Source organism: Pinus tabuliformis, chromosome 7 (genome assembly GCF_031772625.1).
Source record: "Pinus tabuliformis cultivar Carrire ecotype Pingquan chromosome 7, CPIR1, whole genome shotgun sequence".
NCBI classification, from domain to species: Eukaryota; Viridiplantae; Streptophyta; class Pinopsida; order Pinales; family Pinaceae; genus Pinus; species Pinus tabuliformis.
In genome coordinates this window covers 1,021,382,205-1,021,401,723 of record NC_142293.1, presented here as the reverse complement: position 1 = coordinate 1,021,401,723, position 19,519 = coordinate 1,021,382,205, and the positions used below count along the sequence as shown (strand labels likewise).

Sequence of the window (19,519 nt, the reverse complement as noted above, 5' to 3'; positions counted from 1 at the left end):
TGCAGAAGGCCTTTTATGCTCTACCAAAGGTCCCGGAGGGGCTTGCGCTTCTGAGGGCAAGGAAGTTCAACAAAGCTTCCGGCGTGACTTGAGCCGGCTGATTGGTTCTCAGACCGGAGATTGGTTTCCCAATGATTAGTTTTAGGGTGTCACCAGATGAGTTATATCGGGTTGGTTAGCAAAGGCCGCTAATGACAGATCCTCGCTATTGAAGGGTTATCTCTTATACAAATGGATAGCCAGATCGGTGAAGATAAATAGAGATTTGTGGAAGAGAAGCAACTCATAATACCTGATTGAAAGGCAAAGAGTGGGAGTTGATTCACCATCAACATTCCAACCAAGCCAAGGCTGGCTAAAGCGCTTATATCATTTCGTACTTGACTTAAAGAACGAATAGAATAGGGAGAAATCCACTTGACTACCATCCATTCATTCATCCAGCCGCCCCATGTCATCCATAATCGGGGGGAGCAAGGAAAGAGTAAGGAAGCTTCCATGAGGAGGGCGCACTATATAAAAAGCATAGGTATAGGTAAACAATGATATCTCTCCAAATATAGAAAGTAAACCACATGTGGACCCACTAAGTACCCTTTAGAAGATGCGAAAACAGATCCAGTCCCTGAAAATTGAACTCCGTAATAGAAATTGAAATCTCCCTTGCCGAATCACATCCGCTGCTGGGAAGGCGGCAAGAAAGAAATCTAGTAGGTGTGCAACGGGTGAAACAACCTTCCTCCTCGCTGCTGATCGATGTACCCACCCAACTGTATGGGGAGAGGAGTGAGTGAGATCCCCCCAGATAATGGCTCTGGGCCCGTTCTTCGACTGGCGGGAGAATAGCTAGATACAAAGTAACAAGCTTGGAAGTGAGGATAGGAACTATGGAATGTGGGGAACAAATTATCGGTGTTGGAATGAAAGGAAAACGGCATATATAATACGAAAACAAAGGACGATCTTGAACCAATAGACCCAGTATTAAGGCTAAGGGATAAAGTATAATTCAAAGTATTGGGCAACTAAAATATATGCGGGCATGCAGAAAATGCATAATTACATATATAATGTGCCAGCGCCTAACTTCCCACATCAGAAGCCCTGATATCACTAACCAAAGAACCTATCTGAATGGAAGGGTGCGTGAGCAAAAGTTCGACATCGGGTATTCAAACCCACCGACTGACTGTGAGGGGTGAAATATCTCTCCTCCCCCAGCTTAGTAAAAGTGGCATGATCGATGAAATTGCCCAACAGCAGTGGATAAATCAATTGGATTCATATGCTTGTAAGTGATAGCCTTCTAACGTAGACTAGTCCAACCAATAACTGACTTACATAAGTATCAAACCTGTCATAAACGACTGAATTATGTAAGGAGCGAAGCCGCTTGTCCCTCCGGGGGCAAGGTAATTAATCTTCACAACCGGAGAAGCGCCAATCGAAAGTGTGGAGTATCTGACCTGATTGACCCCTACCAATTCTATTGGCCCGCCGGCGAAAGCCGAAAGCTTGGCGGATCCAACGCCAATGAGAATCACCTTTAGACAAAGCAAAGGGTCCGATTGGGAAAGATTTCCCGTCCAATTGACACAACGGGGGACGCAAACCTTTCTTCTAAGAGACTGGCCACTGTGCGTTACCAGTTCGATAGAAAAGGGCGAGTGAGAAACCTACCAGATGATGGCTCTGGGACCGTCTTTCGGCTAGCGGTAGAATAGCTAGATACATAGAAACAATCTCTTAAGTGAGGAAGTTACCCAAGGTAAGCGGGGTACAACCTATCGAGGGGAGAGTGGCTATAGGCAAGAAGTACCACATATACTTAGATCAAATGCCAACCAACCTTCCATCTCGTAGGATAACGCGAACCGGAAGTCCCTCTGAATGAAAGAGAGCGTGAATTTCAGTCCGACATCAGGGCATCCCAACCTACCAAAAGATGTGAGGCGAGAAATCTCCTTCATTAGAGGGAAAGTTGTAAACCGATCGATGCAATCACCCAAAGGCAGTGGGTGAGCAATTGGCGTACACATGCTCGTAAGTGATAGTAATCCTAATTGTTCCTTGAATAGGACCACAATAAGTGAATAGCTAATCGAGAGGGTGGATGACTAATTGCCCCCAACTTATTATTATTCTTTTGAGGATAACCGATCGAGACCCGTTCAGCTTTCTCTTTATTGAAACCCAGAGCCTATTGGTCGAGGATCTCATATTAATGAACACACACTCGATATCAAGATTTACAAGGAGCGAAGCCGCTTGTCCCTCCGGGGGCAAGGTTTACATCGCTTCTGAGACTGGTCTCATTTATAAGAGTGGTATTGCTTATTCGGTGAACGGAGTCAAAACCTGGTCGACAATGAGATTAGGGCACTGCCTTTCTGCCCCGCCGTGGAGCTTTACCCTCTCAATCCCACCCTTTGTGGGGAATTTTTCCCTCTCCCTCTCCTTCCCTGGTTAGGTATGGCGGGTATTTGTACACCATCCAGCTGCGGTGCCGAGTCCATTCTAGGTATCTGGATATCTGGTAGAGTTGTCCCTCTTTCAATTTAGGGAAGGCTCCATGCAGTTTCTAATAAAGTGCCTTTGGGCCAGGGGGATTAGTTCTTTTGATACCCACGTGGTAGTGGATTTCCCCCACCTTGGACTTGATTTCAGCCACGAGAAATAAGGAGGCATTAGGAAGAAGGTGCTTCATTTTTGAAAGTATTCTAGTTTGGGTTAACTCCTTCAGCTTGAGGATGGGTCCTAATACTATATGAAAAATGCCACCCGTTAGGTGAATTCTATGGTTCAGATACTTCCGTCCGACCTGACTTAAGGAGAGGACCGGAGGACTGACTCCGGAGGTGCGGGCGGGTCAAGCGCTCTTTAAGACTGGCCGCCATCGACTCGGCCGAGGTTACGAGCCCCCCCACCCAATAAGTAAATTGAAACTTTAGTTGCTCGACCATAAGGTCTGGAGGCACTCGACCATAGGACCTTTAGGTGCTCGACCATAAGGACCTTTAGGTGCTCGACTGTTTAGGAGAGGGAGAGGGAGAGGATGCGTAAGCAGGCTCGACTGTTAAGGAGAGGAACTTTAGTTGCTCGACCACCGGGAGAGGACCGGAGGGCCCTTACTTCTTCATAGGGGTCACTCACTATTCCGATGGTGAGGGGCTCGACTCTTTTTTTTACTTATTTGGGGGGGCCAATAAGTAAATTGAAACTTTAGTTGCTCGACCTTAAGGACCGGAGGGGCTCGACTGTTAAGGAGAGGCCCGGTAGGGGCTCACCATTCCGATGGTGAGGGATTTATCGCTCAACCATAAGGACCTTTAGGCACTCGACCAAGAGGGAGAGGATGCATAAGCAGGCTCGACTGTTAAGGAGAGGACCTTTAGGTGCTCGACCATAAGGTCTGTCAGGGGCTCGACTGTTAAGGAGAGGGAGAGGGAGAGGGCCGCCATCGAGAGGAGAGGGACCTTCTCTGTTCTCTCTGGGCCATTGATGTGGGACTACTTCTTATCTTGGGTATGTCTGTTGGGGGTCTGTCTGTTGAACGGGGTAAGGTGTTTGAACGGGTATCTGGTGATGTGTCCTTATCTCATCTGGCGGCAACTTGGAATGGGTGCACCTCACCACTGGGAACATCAGCCACCTCCCTGACTGGCACTACCTGATTAGCGTGAATGAAACTACCGTACCTGTATGAATGCCACTACCTGACCAGCATGAAAGACACTACCTTACTAGCGTGAATGAAACTACCTAGCCCCTATCCCTGCTGAATGGCTCTACCCCCTCCCCTCTCACGCACCGAACCCGGACTTCTACGATGACCGACAAAGAGCACAGCCGACAAAGAGCACAGCAGAAAGAATAACGACAAGGATGAGGATGACACCCAACCAGTAGGACAAGGAGCCCCCAGCAGGCAAGAAAGCAAATAAATATAGAGAAGCAACTAAAGTGCATTGCATGGCGACCAGGGACAACACCAGGGATGAGAAGAGCGAGCAGTTATAAAGGCCAGCTAGCTTATGAGGCCAGCAGGGAAGGGAGGAGAGAAAGAGGAAGTCGAGGAGGAGGCTGCAAGCCCTCTGCAAGGGAGAGAGAGTCGCGATGTGGCCAATAAACCGCTCAATATGAATGAAGATCGAAGCTACACGACGCACCCTAAGTCTTTTGTCCCGACTTGCCGAATCGTAAGAGCCAAGATACAAGTTCCACCCACAAGGTCTGGTTCATAAGGCTGTTCCATAGGGGTTGGTAACTAGAGTAGAGGGATAAAAAAGCGTAATTACATATATATAATTATATATATCTTTGTATACGATATTCTTATCGGGTTATTTCCTCTCCTTATCAGTCGAGCCCCATGTCGGGTCCTTCCACTAGGAAGCGCAAGCCCCTCCGGGACCTTATGATCGATATCCAGATGCATAGTCCCCTTCTTACGTCTCTAGGTGCACTTCCAATTCCATAAGCATTCTAAGAAGCAAATAATTCATTCAGTCATTGTCATTGTGTTGAATAAAGATACCCCCCGCTTGGAGCATTGGTTCGAATAGCAGCCTTAAGAGGATCAGCCCGCCCTGGAGCATTGGAAGATCAGTTCCTCCCAGAAGCAAGTGAGTGAGTGACCGGGATTGCTCTCTCTCACCCGAAGACCCATCCAACCATACCAACAAGGGCGACCAAAGACGCCAGCCGTACCAAGCTCGTCAATCGTGGTAATTTCAATTATGAAAGGTGGCCTTTCAGTAGTGAATTTTCCACTTTGACGGGGTGGGGTCAACTGAAGAATGGGCGGGCAACCACTCACTGGTTAAGGGCTTGAAGATCAGGTAGTTATATCAGTCAAGACAGACAGGGTAGGTCCCACATAGCACAAACATGAATAGATCACACGGGTAAGCCAAACCAGACAGACCTTTCTCATAAGCCAGCCAGACAGTCAGACAATCACTGTCAGCCAACCAGACATTACCCATTCAGCCAACCAACCAAACAATTAGCCGTTGTCAAATAGCCAGACAGACATTTCTCATTGCCCATTTAGCTAGCCAGCCAGCCAGAAGTAACGTTGTTCCGTTCACTCTGTATGCAGATCCTCCAACAGCAGTTCGAGATAGAAAACCCACAGAGGTCTAGGTGGAGCCAGTGGAGGAAGTATTGGATGAAGGAGCCTTGGACCAACTATATAACTTGACTGTAAGGCAATGAGAGGACTTGTTATCTCAAAATAAAGCCCTGGAAGGCTGCAACCTAGGAAGACTTCAAGTAACTATTTCACACCAATCTTTTGACTAAGGTTTAGCCTCCTTAGCCTGAGAGGGCTCTCTCAAAGGATTATTGATTTTGACTATTAATAAGATGGCTAACTCTCTTGAAATAACATTAACAAATATGAAGGCTGGACAAATATTACATAAGTTTCCATTGGGCTTATGGAGTCAATCAAACCTCAGTAAATAATGATATTGTTTTAACATAGAAGTCAGGGCATGTGACATTTAAATGTTCAAAATACAACTCTTATAAAACCACAGTTCATAGATGAGTACAGGAAGTCAGAGCAGCATAAGTGAATTCTGAGTGATTACTCATCTAAGCAACTGAAAAAAGACATGAAGGATAAAGTAAAATGACACATCTTGAACATGGAAATGCTGTATGAATCCTGAGAAGAAAAGCATATAACTTATATTACTGAACTCTGTTCTTTACATAAGCCAAAACAACACTCTGTTTTTATAAAATATCCAACCCTCATTACATCACTGTCTTAGCTATATATAGAATTATTATTCTACCTAATTCGAGATTCCTCCTCCAGTGTGAGGGGAATTCAATAACTACTTTTGATGACACCTATCTGCTTTGCAACTAACTATTAAATACAATAAGTGCTAACTAGAGTTCTAAAGAGATCTAAATCTAGTAGGACTCTAACACCGTGTTATGCTAATAATAGCCTTGATTACAATGGTTCTTGTTCTTTGACACCTGGTCTTCTTTAGATTTGGCTGAGCTGGATGTTAAATACACTTTATTGACCTTGAACGCTGAATCCTTTACTGCCCCGTAGTATTAGGAGATGTCCCCTGCTTCTCGGCTTTTGTTTTCATTAATTTGCTCAAATATATAACAGCATGTTTCTTAGTCTTTAATAATCCAAGGTATGGAATGCTGCCATGTTTCTGATATGCTGTAGGCTGTATTGATGATGTTGAAAGCTGATGGCTTCAGATGATTCCTTGTAGACATACCCCTTTTCAAAATTCCCGCTTGTATTTCAAAACCGGTTGACTGAGATTAGATTGTGTAGCTTCAGCAGTTTCGCAGTGTGCTACGAAACTGCTGTACATTAATCATCTTCAGTAGTTTCGTAGCGCGCTACGAAACTGCTGTGTGATTCCAAAAACACAGTTTCAACCCAAAACTTTGAAATTGTCTAGGTTGATCAGGTGGAAAATAAGGAGCCGGCGGGCAATCTGGAGAACATTTCCTCCTCATTTTTGCACTGCTGAATCCAGGTGTCATATATCACTATACGCTTGTTCTTGTAAAATCCATACATGTATGCGTTGTTGTGTGTCGATCTTGTTGAACCATCAATCACAAATAGTTTCTTCAACGGAAACTTTAGAGATGATGCTAGCCTTTCAATATTCAACCTAAGTTCCCCTTCCGGAAGAGGAGTGAACTTCTTGAAGAGAGGAGCTATAAGAATAGAATATAAAGACATCATCACTAGTGACAGTATAAGCATGAAGGCCCAAAGGTATATTGCTAAATATTGACCTCCTTTCTGCACAATTATGATTATTGCTGAAACAATTGATGGCCCAAGTAAAACTGAAAAGCCCAGACCCACAACCATATCTCTGAGAAAAAGCCAAATCATTTGTTTATTGAATCCATGCCGAGCCTCAATGACAAAAGTTGAATACAGTGAAAAAGGCAGATCTATCAACTGAGACCAAAGAGTAACAGCTGCTAAACATATGAGTGTATGAATGATTTCATTATGAGGATCTAAGCCCAAGTTCGCAACTACAACTTATGATTTCTGCCAAAGGAATGGTAATGCTCGAAGAAGTAAAATTGCTGGATCTCCTATGATGGTCACTGCTGCGTGAACAAAGTGGAAGCGGCTTTTATCAATGTTGTAAGCTCAAGATTTTTCAAACTTATCCTGACTCACCACTCCTTTTAAAGGCTTAGGCAGATAAGGAAGCTTAAGTTATGTATGTTGCCTCAAGTCAAGGTATGTCTCAATGAAGTACATGAAGATCATGAAACCAACAACAGCTTCCAAATAGGGAAACGCCATTTTTTAGACCAATCCAAGACAAGCCTCGCCTCGCCTGTAGCGAATAAAGGGCCAACTAGTAAAAGAATGGGATGCAGTAGACCTGATCTCCAGTTGAGTTGAGTGCCGGGGAAGCCGCGATACTAAGGTAATACGGGGGTCAATATAAAGGCATGATGCAATTCCTCCATTAGTTCATAAAAAGGGCAATTTCTCCCTTGCATTATTCTTCATTTGAAGACAGTTCTGGTCATAAAGATTACTGACATCATGTTCACCTTGCATCTAAAAATCGAAACGATTTCACAGGTTGCCTCACATAATCTGTGCAGAAAGATGAATTAAAGAATCCCTCGAGGCCCCACTCATTCTATTAGTGCATATGGAATAATTGCCGAGGGATAGTCTCAGTGAATTTCAGTCAGTTATTCATGTTATTCAGGAGCTTCACAACTTCTCCAATTGCGACTGTTTTACCTTCATCCCGAAGTGTGAACCTTCCAAGTTGAGGAAAATCAGAGAACTTCTCAACACAGATAGTGTCATTTACCTGAATGCGACACAACACAACTGCTCCAGTCTTAACAAAAAGACATTTCTTTTTCATTGGCTTTTTCATCCTTGGATCCATCTGCTCTAACAGCTCCATTATCTCACATTCCTCAACAACAGAATGAATATGTAGTACATCTTTATAACCAGCAGTAAATATTGCTTTATGTTCCAGTAGTTCTAATATATGTAACTGAGCCTCAAACTCCAGCACTTCTTGAATAGGATTTGAAATGGAAGACAAAACAAAGCCTGTAGAGATGTCATCTTCTTCAACACCAGATAATTTCACCCTAACATTTTCTCTAGGCCTTGCATACTTTATTTCATCACTTTCACGATAAACAGCTACAACTTTCTCGTGAACCTTATTTGGCGTTATAGTTAAGCTGTCTCCTTGCCTTACAGTGCCTGACTCTGTTTTTCCCATAACCACAGTTCCCATATCCTTGAATCTATCTATTAATGGCATCCTGAAAGGACCTTTAGGATCTCTTGGAGGTAACCTGAATGCAACGATTACTATGGGATTGTCAATGAAGGAGTTGTTCCATCAACTTGAATAGCATCAATGACCTCTCCAAAAGTTGGCTGTTGAGCACATCCACAAGAATCCATTATAGTCCTCCACATCATACAACAGAGTGTCCTTTATAGGCACATATCCTGCATCCCTAGACAACTTCTCTAATATTGCATAGATATCCTTTGTTTGAGAGTGCGTTCGGTCTCCTATGACAGAAGTATGCACTGTGTTTTTAATCTCAATCCAGCTCTGATAGAGAAGAAACACGGGACTTCCATCCACAAGAACCCTTTGAGAAATTTTTTAAAAAATGAATGTTCAGGATTTAAAACATTTTTCTTCAGTGATAACAGTGGCTCCACTTGGGATAGTGTGCCCTTGTGGTACACTAAGAACTAGTAGGTCCAGTGCTTTGTCCTTTTTATAACAAACATGGATTTGCTTGACAAACATCCCCTTCAAGCTTCTTGGGCCTTCACCTCGGGCTTAAGCTTGATGATCACTGTAGGAGAAAGGAATCTACATCTACTAAAAAAAAAAATGCTCAGTCAACCTTGAGCTTATTTGCATTTTCCTACCTACCTACCCTATCCATTTCAAACTTCTTTCAGCTCAATCAATGTGAGATTTCCAATGTAGCCAATCATTTGTCTTATCTGATATTGGAGTTTTTTGACTGCATCGGAGTTCAGAGCCACTATGATATTGTGATGACCACTGCCACTGAAATTGCCTCTGATCTTCATAGAAAAGCTGAAACACTGGAGAGTAAAACTCTTCCATGTATTCAGCTATAGGATCCCATAATTCATGATCAGCTTGATGATTCTTGTAACTTTCTGGCTGTGCAAACTGATCTTCAACAACAGTGTACTCTTCCTCAATTGTAAAAGAGAAAGGAAGCAACACTCTCTCCTTGTGTTCTATCATAAAAACCTTTTGAAAAGAATGATCATCATAACACTCTTCATTTTCAGGCCACTGATTCTCAACCACACAAGACCCCTTTGATGTGCTATCCAATTTGCTATTTGACAAGCTATCCAACTGCTTTTCTGAATCATTCCAACAAACAATGGAATTTTCCTCATTATTATCATCATTCTTTGGTGTAAGCTGCTGCAAGAAATTAAAAAAATGAACAATCTTTTCCTCTGCCCGAAGGTCATAAAACATTTCTTCCAACATTTCTTCTTGGTGTTTGTAATCATGTTCATTTTGATAATGATCCGAAGACTGACAAGTCTGCTGCATCTCTACATCAATATCAGAGGATTGAACATGGTTTTCATAAGTAAACCCCTGCTGATCTTCATGCTGCATTTCATGAGATGTTATACTTTCTTCTTGGTGTTGAAATGCATTGTTATGGAGAGCCTCTAAAATTTCTTCATCCATAAATTCATCATCACCATAACAATCCTCCAAGTACTGAATAAGATTTAAAGAATGTTTACAGCAATCTTTAAGCAGCAATAAGGAAGGATAACCTTCTTTATACATTTCACAGAATTCATCATGAAAACTAGCAAGCGAATATATTGAACCATTTTCCAGACTTTTATACCAAGACCATGCTTTTCCTTCTAAAGTGGTCATAAACATTTTCATGAGACAATCTTCAGGGAAATGAACCTTAAGACTGCGTACATGCATATGGAATTTAACCAAATGGAGAGCAGCATTATCCTTCTTTTCATCTTTGAATATTGGAAGATCATCTAACCAATCAACCTCTGGCATAGGATTTGGAAAACCAGGGATATGAGACCGATTCATAGGAGCATACCTGGCATTCATTCTTGCAGTGGAACTCATCTTGTAACTTCATCAAGCTACTGATCTTCTAGCAGTGGAGTCACCTTCTAATTTGTTATTTGATGTGTGGAGTCGCCAAGGTAGTTTTGCAGCCTCAAAATGATGTCTGAGGTCCTGCTACCTTCAGAAGTTCAACCTCTTGATTTCGAGAATGAATAGACTTCAGGCTCCCGGCAGACGCACCAAAATGTTATCTCAAAATCAAGCCCTGGAAGGCTGCAACCCAGGAAGACTTCAAGTAACTATTTCACACCAATCTTTTGACTAAGGCTTAGCCTCGTTAGCCTGAGAGGGCTCTCTCAAAGGATTATTGATTTTGACTATTAATAAGATGGCTAACTCTCTTGAAATAACATTAACAAATATGAATGCTGGACAAATATTACATAAGTTTCCATTGGGCTTATGGAGTCAATCAAACCTCAGTAAATAATGATATTGCTTTAACATAGAAGTCAGGGCATGTGACATTTAAATGTTCAAAATACAACTCTTATAAAACCACAGTTCATAGATGAGTACAGGAAGTCAGAGCAGCATAAGTGTATTCTGAGTGATTACTCATCTAAGCAACTGAAAAAAGACATGAAGGATAAAGTAAAATGACACATCTTGAACATGGAAATGCTCTATGAATCCTGAGAAGAAAAGCATATAACTTATATTACTGAACTCTGTTCTTTACATAAGCCAAAACAGCACTCTGTTTTTATAAAATATCCAACCCTCATTACATCACTGTCTTAGCTATATATAGAATTCTTATTCTACCTAATTCGAGATTCCTCCTCCAGCATGAGGGGAATTTGATAACTACTTTTGATGACACCTATCTGCTTTGCAACTAACTATTAAATACAATAAGTGCTAACTGGAGTTCTAAAGAGATCTAAATCTAGTAGGACTCTAACACCGTGTTATGCTAATAATAGCCTTGATTACAATGGTTCTTGTTCTTTGACACCTGGTCTTCTTTAGATTTGGCTGAGCTGGATGTTAAATACGCCTTATTGACCTTGAACGCTGAATCCTTTACTGCCCCGTAGTATTAGGAGATGTCCCCTGCTTCTCGGCTTTTGTTTTCATTAATTTGCTCAAATATATAACAACATGTTTCTTAGTCTTTAATAATCCAAGGTATGGAACGCTGCCATGTTTCTGATATGCTGTAGGCTGTATTGATGATGTTAAAAGCTGATGGCTTCAGATGATTCCTTGTAGACATACCCCTTTTCGAAATTCCCGCTTGTATTTCAAAACCGGTTGACTGAGATTAGATTGTGTAGCTTCAGCAGTTTCGCAGCGTGCTACGAAACTGCGGTACATTAATCATCTTCTGCAGTTTCATAGCGCGCTACGAAACTGCTGTGTGATTCCAAAAACACAGTTTCAATCCAAAACTTTGAAATTGTCTGGGTTGATCAGGTGGAAAATAAGGAGCCGACGGGCAATCTGGAGAACATTTCCTCCTCATTTTTGCACTGCTGAATCCAGGTGTCATATATCACTATGCGCTTGTTCTTGTAAAATCCATACATGTATGCATTGCTATGTGTCGATCTTGTTGAACCATCAATCACAAATAGCTTCTTCAACGGAAACTTTAGAGATGATGCTAGCCTTTCAATATTCAACCTAAGTTCCCCTTCCGGAAGAGGAGTGAACTTGTTGAAGAGAGGAGCTATAAGAATAGAATATAAAGACATCATCACTAGTGACAATATAAGCATGAAGGCCCAAAGGTATATTGCTAAATATTGACCTCCTTTCTGCACAATTATGATTATTGCTGAAACAATTGGTGGCCCAAGTAAAACTGAAAAGCCCAGACCCACAACCATATCTCTGAGAAAAAGCCAAATCGTTTGTTTATTGAATCCATGCCGAGCCTCAATGACAAAAGTTGAATACAGTGAAAAAGGCAGATCTATCAACTGAGACCAAAGAGTAACAGATGCTAAATATATGAGTGTATGAATGATTTCATTATTAGGATCTAAGCCCAAGTTTGCAACTACAACTTCTGATTTCTGCCAAAGGAATGGTAATGCTCGAAGAAGTAAAATTGTTGAATCTCCTATGATGGTCACTACTGCGTGAACAAAGTGGAAGCGGCTTTTATCAATGCTGTAAGCTCGAGATTTTTCAAACTTATCCTGACTCACCACTCCTTTTAAAGGCTTAGGCAGATAAGGAAGCTTAAGTGACGTATGTTGCCTCAAGTCAAGGTATGTCTCAATGAAGTACATGAAGATCATGAAACCAACAACAGCTTCCAAATAGGGAAACGCCATTTTTTAGACCAATCCAAGACAAGCCTCGCCTCGCCTGTAGCGAATAAAGGGCCAACTAGTAAAAGAATGGGATACAGTAGACCTGATCTCCAGTTGAGTTGAGTGCCGGGGAAGCCGCGATACTAAGGTAATACGGGGGTCAATATAAAGGCATGATGCAATTCCTCCATTAGTTCATAAAAAGGGCAATTTCTCCCTTGCATTATTCTTCATTTGAAGACAGTTCTGGTCATAAAGATTACTGACATCATGTTCACCTTGCATCTAAAAATCGAAACGATTTCACGGGTTGCCTCACATAATCATTGCAGAAAGATGAATTAAAGAATCCCTCGAGGCCCCACTCATTCTATTAGTGCATATGGAATAATTGTCGAGGGATAGTCTCAGTGAATTTCCGTCAGTTATTCATGTTATTCAGGAGCTTCACAACTTCACCAATTGCGACTGTTTTACCTTCATCCCAAAGTGTGAACCTTCCAAGTTGAGGAAAATCAGAGAACTTCTCAACACAGATAGTGTCATTTACCTGAATGCGACACAACACAACTGCTCCAGTCTTAACAAAAAGACATTTCTTTTTCATTGGCTTTTTCATCCTTGGATCCATCTGCTCTAACAGCTCCATTATCTCACATTCCTCAACAACAGAATGAATATGCAGTACAACTTTATAACCAGCAGTAAATATTGCTTTATGTTCCAGTAGTTCTAATATCTGTAACTGAGCCTCAAACTCCAGCACTGCTTGAATTGGATTTGAAATGGAAGACAAAACAAAGCCTGTAGAGATGTCATCTTCTTCAACGCCAGATAATTTCACCCTAACATTTTCTCCAGGCCTTGCATACTTTATTTCATCACTTTCACGATAAACAGCTACAACTTTCTCGTGAACCTTATTTGGCGTTATAGTTAAGATGTCTCCTTGCCTTACAGTGCCTGACTCTGTTTTTCCCATAACCACAATTCCCATATCCTTGAATCTATCTATTAATGGCATCCTGAAAGGACCTTTAGGATCTCTTGGAGGTAACCTTAATGCAACGATTACTATGGGATTGTCAATGAAGGAGTTGTTCCATCAACTTGAATAGCATCAATGACCTCTCCAAAAGTTGGTTGTTGAGCACATCCACAAGAATCCATTATAGTCCTCCACATCATAAAACAGAGTGTCCTTTATAGGCACATATCCTGCATCCCTAGACAACTTCTCTAATATTGCATAGATATCCTTTGTTTGAGAGTGCATTCGGTCTCCTATGACAGAAGTATGCACTGTGTTTTTAATCTCAATCCAGCTCTGATAGAGAAGAAACACGGGACTTCCATCCATAAGAACCCTTTGAGAAATTTTTAAAAAAATGAATGTTCAGGATTTAAAACATTTTTCTTCAGTGATAACAGGACTATCTAAATCCCACTACAGATGGGGAGCTTAGTTGGCAGAGTGTTTGCTCGTTTGGAACAGATTCTGAGGCTGCATTCACAAGGTGGTAGAATGGCGAATACGAGCAGTCCACATGGTAGTGTGTAGTTCTATGGTCTTGCAGATGGATCAACGTTGAGGTTAGCGACCCACCATGGTTTGATGGGACAATAAAAGTTGTGAAGTTTGTGACACAGATGGATACCTAGGTTGCGCCTGAGTGTCGGGTGTAAGTGTTGGATCTAGTGCTCGCAGAGACTCTAACTAGGTGGTGGGCAGTGCATAAAATGATGCTTCAAGCTTGGGAGGATACAACAGCCAGCCTGCAAACTCAGTTTCTACTAGATATAAGGGTGACATCAGAGGGGGAAGGGTCTGACACAACTCTCCCATTACCGTCATTTGATGGCAGCAGTGATCTATGGGAGCATTTAGATCGTTGTGAGGTGCACTGGAATGCGTGGGCCATTCCAACTCAGTAATGGGTGCATTCTTTCATGCACACCTTAGATCCATTGCTGAGGAATTGACAGCAGATAAATTTGAATCGGACCTAGAATCAGCGCAGAAGCTACTAAACAGTGATGTTTACCAGTAATGCACTCCTTTACTATTCATTTCATTTCCTCCCACCCAGTGTGTATTCCCACCCACCCGGGGAGGAGGATACACTGGCTATAAATGAAGGCCAGTCCTATAGTTAGCTTCGGTCAGCCTCCGATCAACTTATTCTCGACCGGAGAACTAAACTATATGTAGGAGACTATAGCCACACTTCCAGACCCCCAAAAAGGTGTACCCCACGGGGTTTGACGTACAGAACATAGGTTCCTACCTGCACCTCACATACAGCACCTCACAGAGCAAACTCACACATAGAGCACCTCACAGAGAAAGACATTCCCATACATAGACTGACATACACATAGCGATATAGATACACATGTTACTTATGTATATTCAACATTTGCAGCTGGATACTGTAGAACAATAGAAGAGCTAATGTACAGGCACGCTACGCGTTAGAAGTTCCACTGTAGTCATCCCTTCGTCCTGGTCCAATCAACCAATTATTTGCGCTCCTATCTCCATCCATCCTTGCCCATTCGTCAAGAAGAGAGGTGTGCTCGTGCCCGATATGCGACCCGACCATCCCCACCGAAGAGGCCTCCGGATAACACGACTATATGTGATGCGATGACAAATAGATCTTCGAAACGATGCGATGACGTGTATGAATTATGAAAAAAGATATATATATATATATATATATATATATATATATATATATATATATATATATATATGTGTGTGTGTGTGTGTGTGTCTGTAGTGTATCACCCGACCTGACCTCGCCCTAATTAGGTGGGTGTTTCAAGCATTCTGAAAGAAAAATGCCTTCCAGAATCAAACATGTTTCATAGGGGTCGGTAACTAGAGTAGAGAGAAAAAGCGTAATTACATATATAATAGTGGAATTTTCTGGTGTAATTACTGCCCTTGATTGCTTATTGGGTGGGGCGTTGGTCGAACCTGCTTGCGCATCCTCTCACTCTCCCCGGTCATCGAGCAAGAATGTCCTTTCCCGTTGGTCATTCTCTATATATGTCATTATTGACCGATAAGATGGTGGAGGTTTTCACATCTTTCTCTCAATTTACTTATTGGGTGGGGGGGCTCTTGGGTTTACTTATTGGGTGGGGGGCTTATGGTCGAGCACCTAAAGGTGATGGCGGCCTTAACAGTCGAGCCTGCTTACGCATCCTCTCCCTCTCCCTCTCCTCTCCTTATCAGTCGAGCCCCCTAAAGGGTCCTTAACAGTCGAGCACCTAAAGGTCCTCTCCTTAACAGTCGAGCCTGCTTACGCATCCTTATGGTCGAGTACCTAAAGGTCCTATGGTCGAGCACCTAAAGGTGATGGCGGCCTTAACAGTCGAGCCTGCTTACGCATCCTTAACAGTCGAGCACCTAAAGGTGATGGCGGCCTTAACAGTCGAGCCTGCTTACGCATCCTTATCAGTCGAGCCCCCTAAAGGGTCCTCTCCTCTCCCTATGGTCGAGCCCCCTAAAGGGTCCTTAACAGTCGAGCCTGCTTACGCATCCTTATCAGTCGAGCCTGCTTACGCATCATCAGTTGAAGGCCCGGTTACCTTTCCAACCACGCCTACTTTGTTCTTTCCCCACAGCTAGAGCTTACTTTAAGCGAACACCAGAGGGATGGATGGATGGAGGAACTTCCCTTCCAAACACCGCATACTGCCCCTTACCGCTTCTAACCTTTCTTACTCCGCCTACTTTGTTCTGTTGGGCCCCAAAAGAGAGGAACGCGAAGAACACAAGGCCGCCATCGAAATATGTGAAAACCTCTGCCTCCTCTCCTCTCCTTATCAGTCGAGCCCCCTAAAGGGTCCTTATCAGTCGAGCCCCCTAAAGGGTCCTGAAAATGCTATAATAGGACCACTTACCGCTTATGGAGGAAGATACAGAAAGAGATAGGATCACCCGCTAAGCCAAGAGTACTTGCTTTATCTATACCCCAGCCAGCAACAGTTCCTCCCTCTAGCAACACCTCTAGCCAAAGCCAGTCCAGCAAGAAGTAGACGTCAGCCAATCAATCTTAGATATGCTGTTACTAATGTCACCTTTCGTCAATTTGTGACCGAGGACCAGTAGGGGCTCAACCAACGGGAGAGGAGTTTCAGATCCACTCATGTTTTTAGAATCAATCAGACAACTTAAGAGCTTACAAGGGAAAACGAACTTCTTGCAATGTGAACTGCTTCAGGTTCACTGTGGACTTGAGGTGAACGTCCCTAGGTATTCGTGGGTGTAAGTGTCTAGTGCGGTTCTCAGGTGTGGTGTGTCCAAGCGGGTAATGCTGCTATTCTATTGGTCGTAGAGGTGTTGATTCTTTTCGAGCGAAGCGTTCGTTCTGCCAGTTCGTCGTTCTCCAGATCGGAAGGTCGAAGCAGTAAGTTAGGCGGGTATCAATCAGCAGGCATCAAGAGATAGAGAAGGCAGTAAGGAAGGTCTAAGTTAGGTCGAAGGAAGGTCCGACGATTTCTATTTCCCCCCCACCATGTGCCTGATAGGTAAGAAAATCTGTTGGCCATAAATCAATCGCTCTGCGGACAAGTATCTCCATGCCAAAGATGAGGCGGTATCTCCTCCTTGTATCTCCCGAAGACCTCGCTGCCTTCATCGACCGGAGACCGAATCGGATAACTTATTTATACGACCTCGATTTCTGGATATCGATTGACGATACCCGGATCTATCTTATCCTGATCTAGCGACCTTAGAGATTCAATCTTGATACCCTTTCTCTTATCGCGAACTGGAGACGATGAACTTTACGACGGGCTTGCTGCTTGCTCGTTGGCTGGCTTTGCGGGCTTTACAAACATGGATGGCTGTTGGGAGAATGAAATCAGGCTAGTCTAATCACCCAGGGCTGGGAGGAGATGAAATGAAATGAGCTGGGTAATAACCGGCTGGTTAGCTGGCTGGGTTATAGCTTGAGGCATGGTTAGCTTGATGGCGGGTCTCGCTTGCTTTCTGCTTGCCGAAGGTAGAGATATTGCTATCCCTCCTGGAGATGAAGAACTTTGGTTGCTTGCTTTCTCATTGCCCCCTATTTCCCACCAGAATACATTGAGCATGTTGTTGACTTACGAGCATATCGAGACATGTTACCAATAGATGAGATTGATTGAGTTCAGCAGATAGAGAACTGCATCTGATGCTGCTGCTGGCCGGATGGAGGAGCGGCCAGGGGGAGGTGAGTCATCCGCCCACCAGATGAGAGAAAAGGACTTACCAACGGACGAGTGAGAGCCAGGTTGTGGCACCAGACGAGAAAAGAGAAGTCCGCCAAGTTCCCGACAGACGAAGAGAGAAGTTCCCCATCACTGGCCGAGAGGAGAAGAAACCCAAGTTACCACCAGACTTGAGAGATTAGGCCAAGTTGTTCACATATGTGATTTCAATTTACCCAAGTTATTGCCATACGGGAAGGGACACATCGAACGAACACAGGGACGGCACGGTACGACATGGAATGATCGACACTGTGAGTCACACTGCCTGCTTATCGGTTGAACTTGCTGCTTGCCGAAGGGAAGTCTCTTGCTTTCTCGATCTTGCTATCCCTGGACGAAGGAAATAATAAGCTTGGCACCAGGGCTTGTTAAGTGATGCTAGAATGTTTGGCGAGACAATTGCGGTTAGACGTGTGGATTGATGAGACAACCCGAGCGAGGCTGGCGCACACATAACCACAGTTCCCAACATAGCATAGTGAGTCTGGAAATAACAGTTCACCTAGCATATCAAGCACCCATTTCACCCATCGATACACAATATTCAATTTCTTTTTTCCCATATTCCATGATACGACGGGACACATCGAACCACCACGGGGACGGGTATCCTGTGATGGTTAACTTAACCACTCTCGGATATCCAGTGATGTGTTCCTTTTCTCGTGGTCTGGCGGTAAGTATACTTCCCTCCTATCATCTGGTGCCACCCGCTCTGGCTCAATCGCTATGCTCACACCTGGTAACAACGTGAATTCCCTCACCATATGAATAGTGAGTCCCTACCGGGCCTCGACCTCGTAACCTCGATCGAGTCCCTACCGGGCCTCACCATATGAATAGTGAGTCCCTACCGGGCCTCTCCTCGTCTCGTGTCGACTTGGGGAGAATCATATCTCAGGTATGGTGACTCAATAGGTGACTTCTCCTCTCTCGGTTATGTTGAACGCGGGGTAAGGTGAACGGCTTAAGGCTTCTGGCTTATGGTGTGGCTTCAGTTTCAAGGCTCAAGGCTTATGGTGACTGGTGACTGGTTCGTTGAGCCCCTCCAAGAAGACTCAATCCCCTCCATTCCTTCATCCTCCATTAAGAAACCTTTGCACCTACCTATTGAGATCAGTGACGAAGGGCAGGGGCGGAGCAGGTAAGTCGCAACTAACTTCCCCCAGCTACGCCCATTTATTGGACGGTGTGCTACAGGGCATGAGCCGCAGAGGAGTTTCACAACACAAGATAAACGCGAAGGAGGGGCAGAATCCGAGCTTCAGCCGTTGATACTGGGACTGATCCGATTGTTCCTGTCCATCATGTGGTAGCTGAGGTTCCATCCATGGCAGCCTAGGATGTTCCGCGTAGCCGAGGAGGATTAGAAGCTACTGCTTTTTGTTCGTCGGGAAGGGCAATCGCTAAGAAGAAAAGTTCCATTCCTTGTCGACGGTCTGGGATGAGACTAATTGAACTGCCCTGGGGGACCTACGTTCAGAATCCGATAACCCGGTAGGCATCAGGTTGGATTGTAGCAATTTAGACCCGCCACACTTGACTGGTAGGCTGAATGCGATATCTGATTCACAATTACTGCACACGATTCACTATGAGGGATACCAAGAGCCTTTATTCAGCTTAGGTACCCCGGATTGACCTGATCCACGTGGAAGCGGGCCGAGCGCTCACATTATATATGATCGAGCGCATACTTGAATAGGCAAGCGTAGAGCTTGACAGGCGTTGACGCACCGGCCCCTGTGAGTGAGATTGCCGCAG

General features: G+C 43.7%; 2 protein-coding genes and 2 pseudogenes across 2 annotated transcripts; all 4 read right to left on the bottom strand.

Annotated features, from left to right (window-relative positions):
- Positions 1 to 6,460: 6,460 nt before the first annotated feature.
- LOC149251099 (CAAX prenyl protease 1 homolog pseudogene) lies at positions 6,461 to 7,406 on the bottom strand (annotated as a pseudogene).
- Positions 7,407 to 7,733: 327 nt separating this feature from the next.
- LOC149251098 (eukaryotic peptide chain release factor GTP-binding subunit-like) lies at positions 7,734 to 8,309 on the bottom strand. Its single transcript, XM_089453816.1, has one exon. The coding sequence runs from the start codon at positions 8,307 to 8,309 to the stop codon at positions 7,734 to 7,736; it is 576 nt and encodes a 191-aa protein (XP_089309942.1).
- A 3,320-nt stretch (positions 8,310 to 11,629) lies between these two features.
- Positions 11,630 to 12,532, bottom strand: LOC149251097 (CAAX prenyl protease 1 homolog pseudogene; annotated as a pseudogene).
- Positions 12,533 to 12,902: 370 nt separating this feature from the next.
- LOC149251096 (eukaryotic peptide chain release factor GTP-binding subunit-like) lies at positions 12,903 to 13,478 on the bottom strand. The gene has a single exon (XM_089453815.1). It carries the CDS (start codon positions 13,476 to 13,478, stop codon positions 12,903 to 12,905), a length of 576 nt encoding a protein of 191 aa, XP_089309941.1.
- Positions 13,479 to 19,519: the final 6,041 nt, after the last annotated feature.

Coding starts and splice junctions, on each gene's coding strand:
- LOC149251098 (XM_089453816.1), bottom strand. CDS start 8,309: ATGGGAACTGTGGTTATGGGAAAAACAGAGTCAGGCACTGTAAGGCAA.
- LOC149251096 (XM_089453815.1), bottom strand. CDS start 13,478: ATGGGAATTGTGGTTATGGGAAAAACAGAGTCAGGCACTGTAAGGCAA.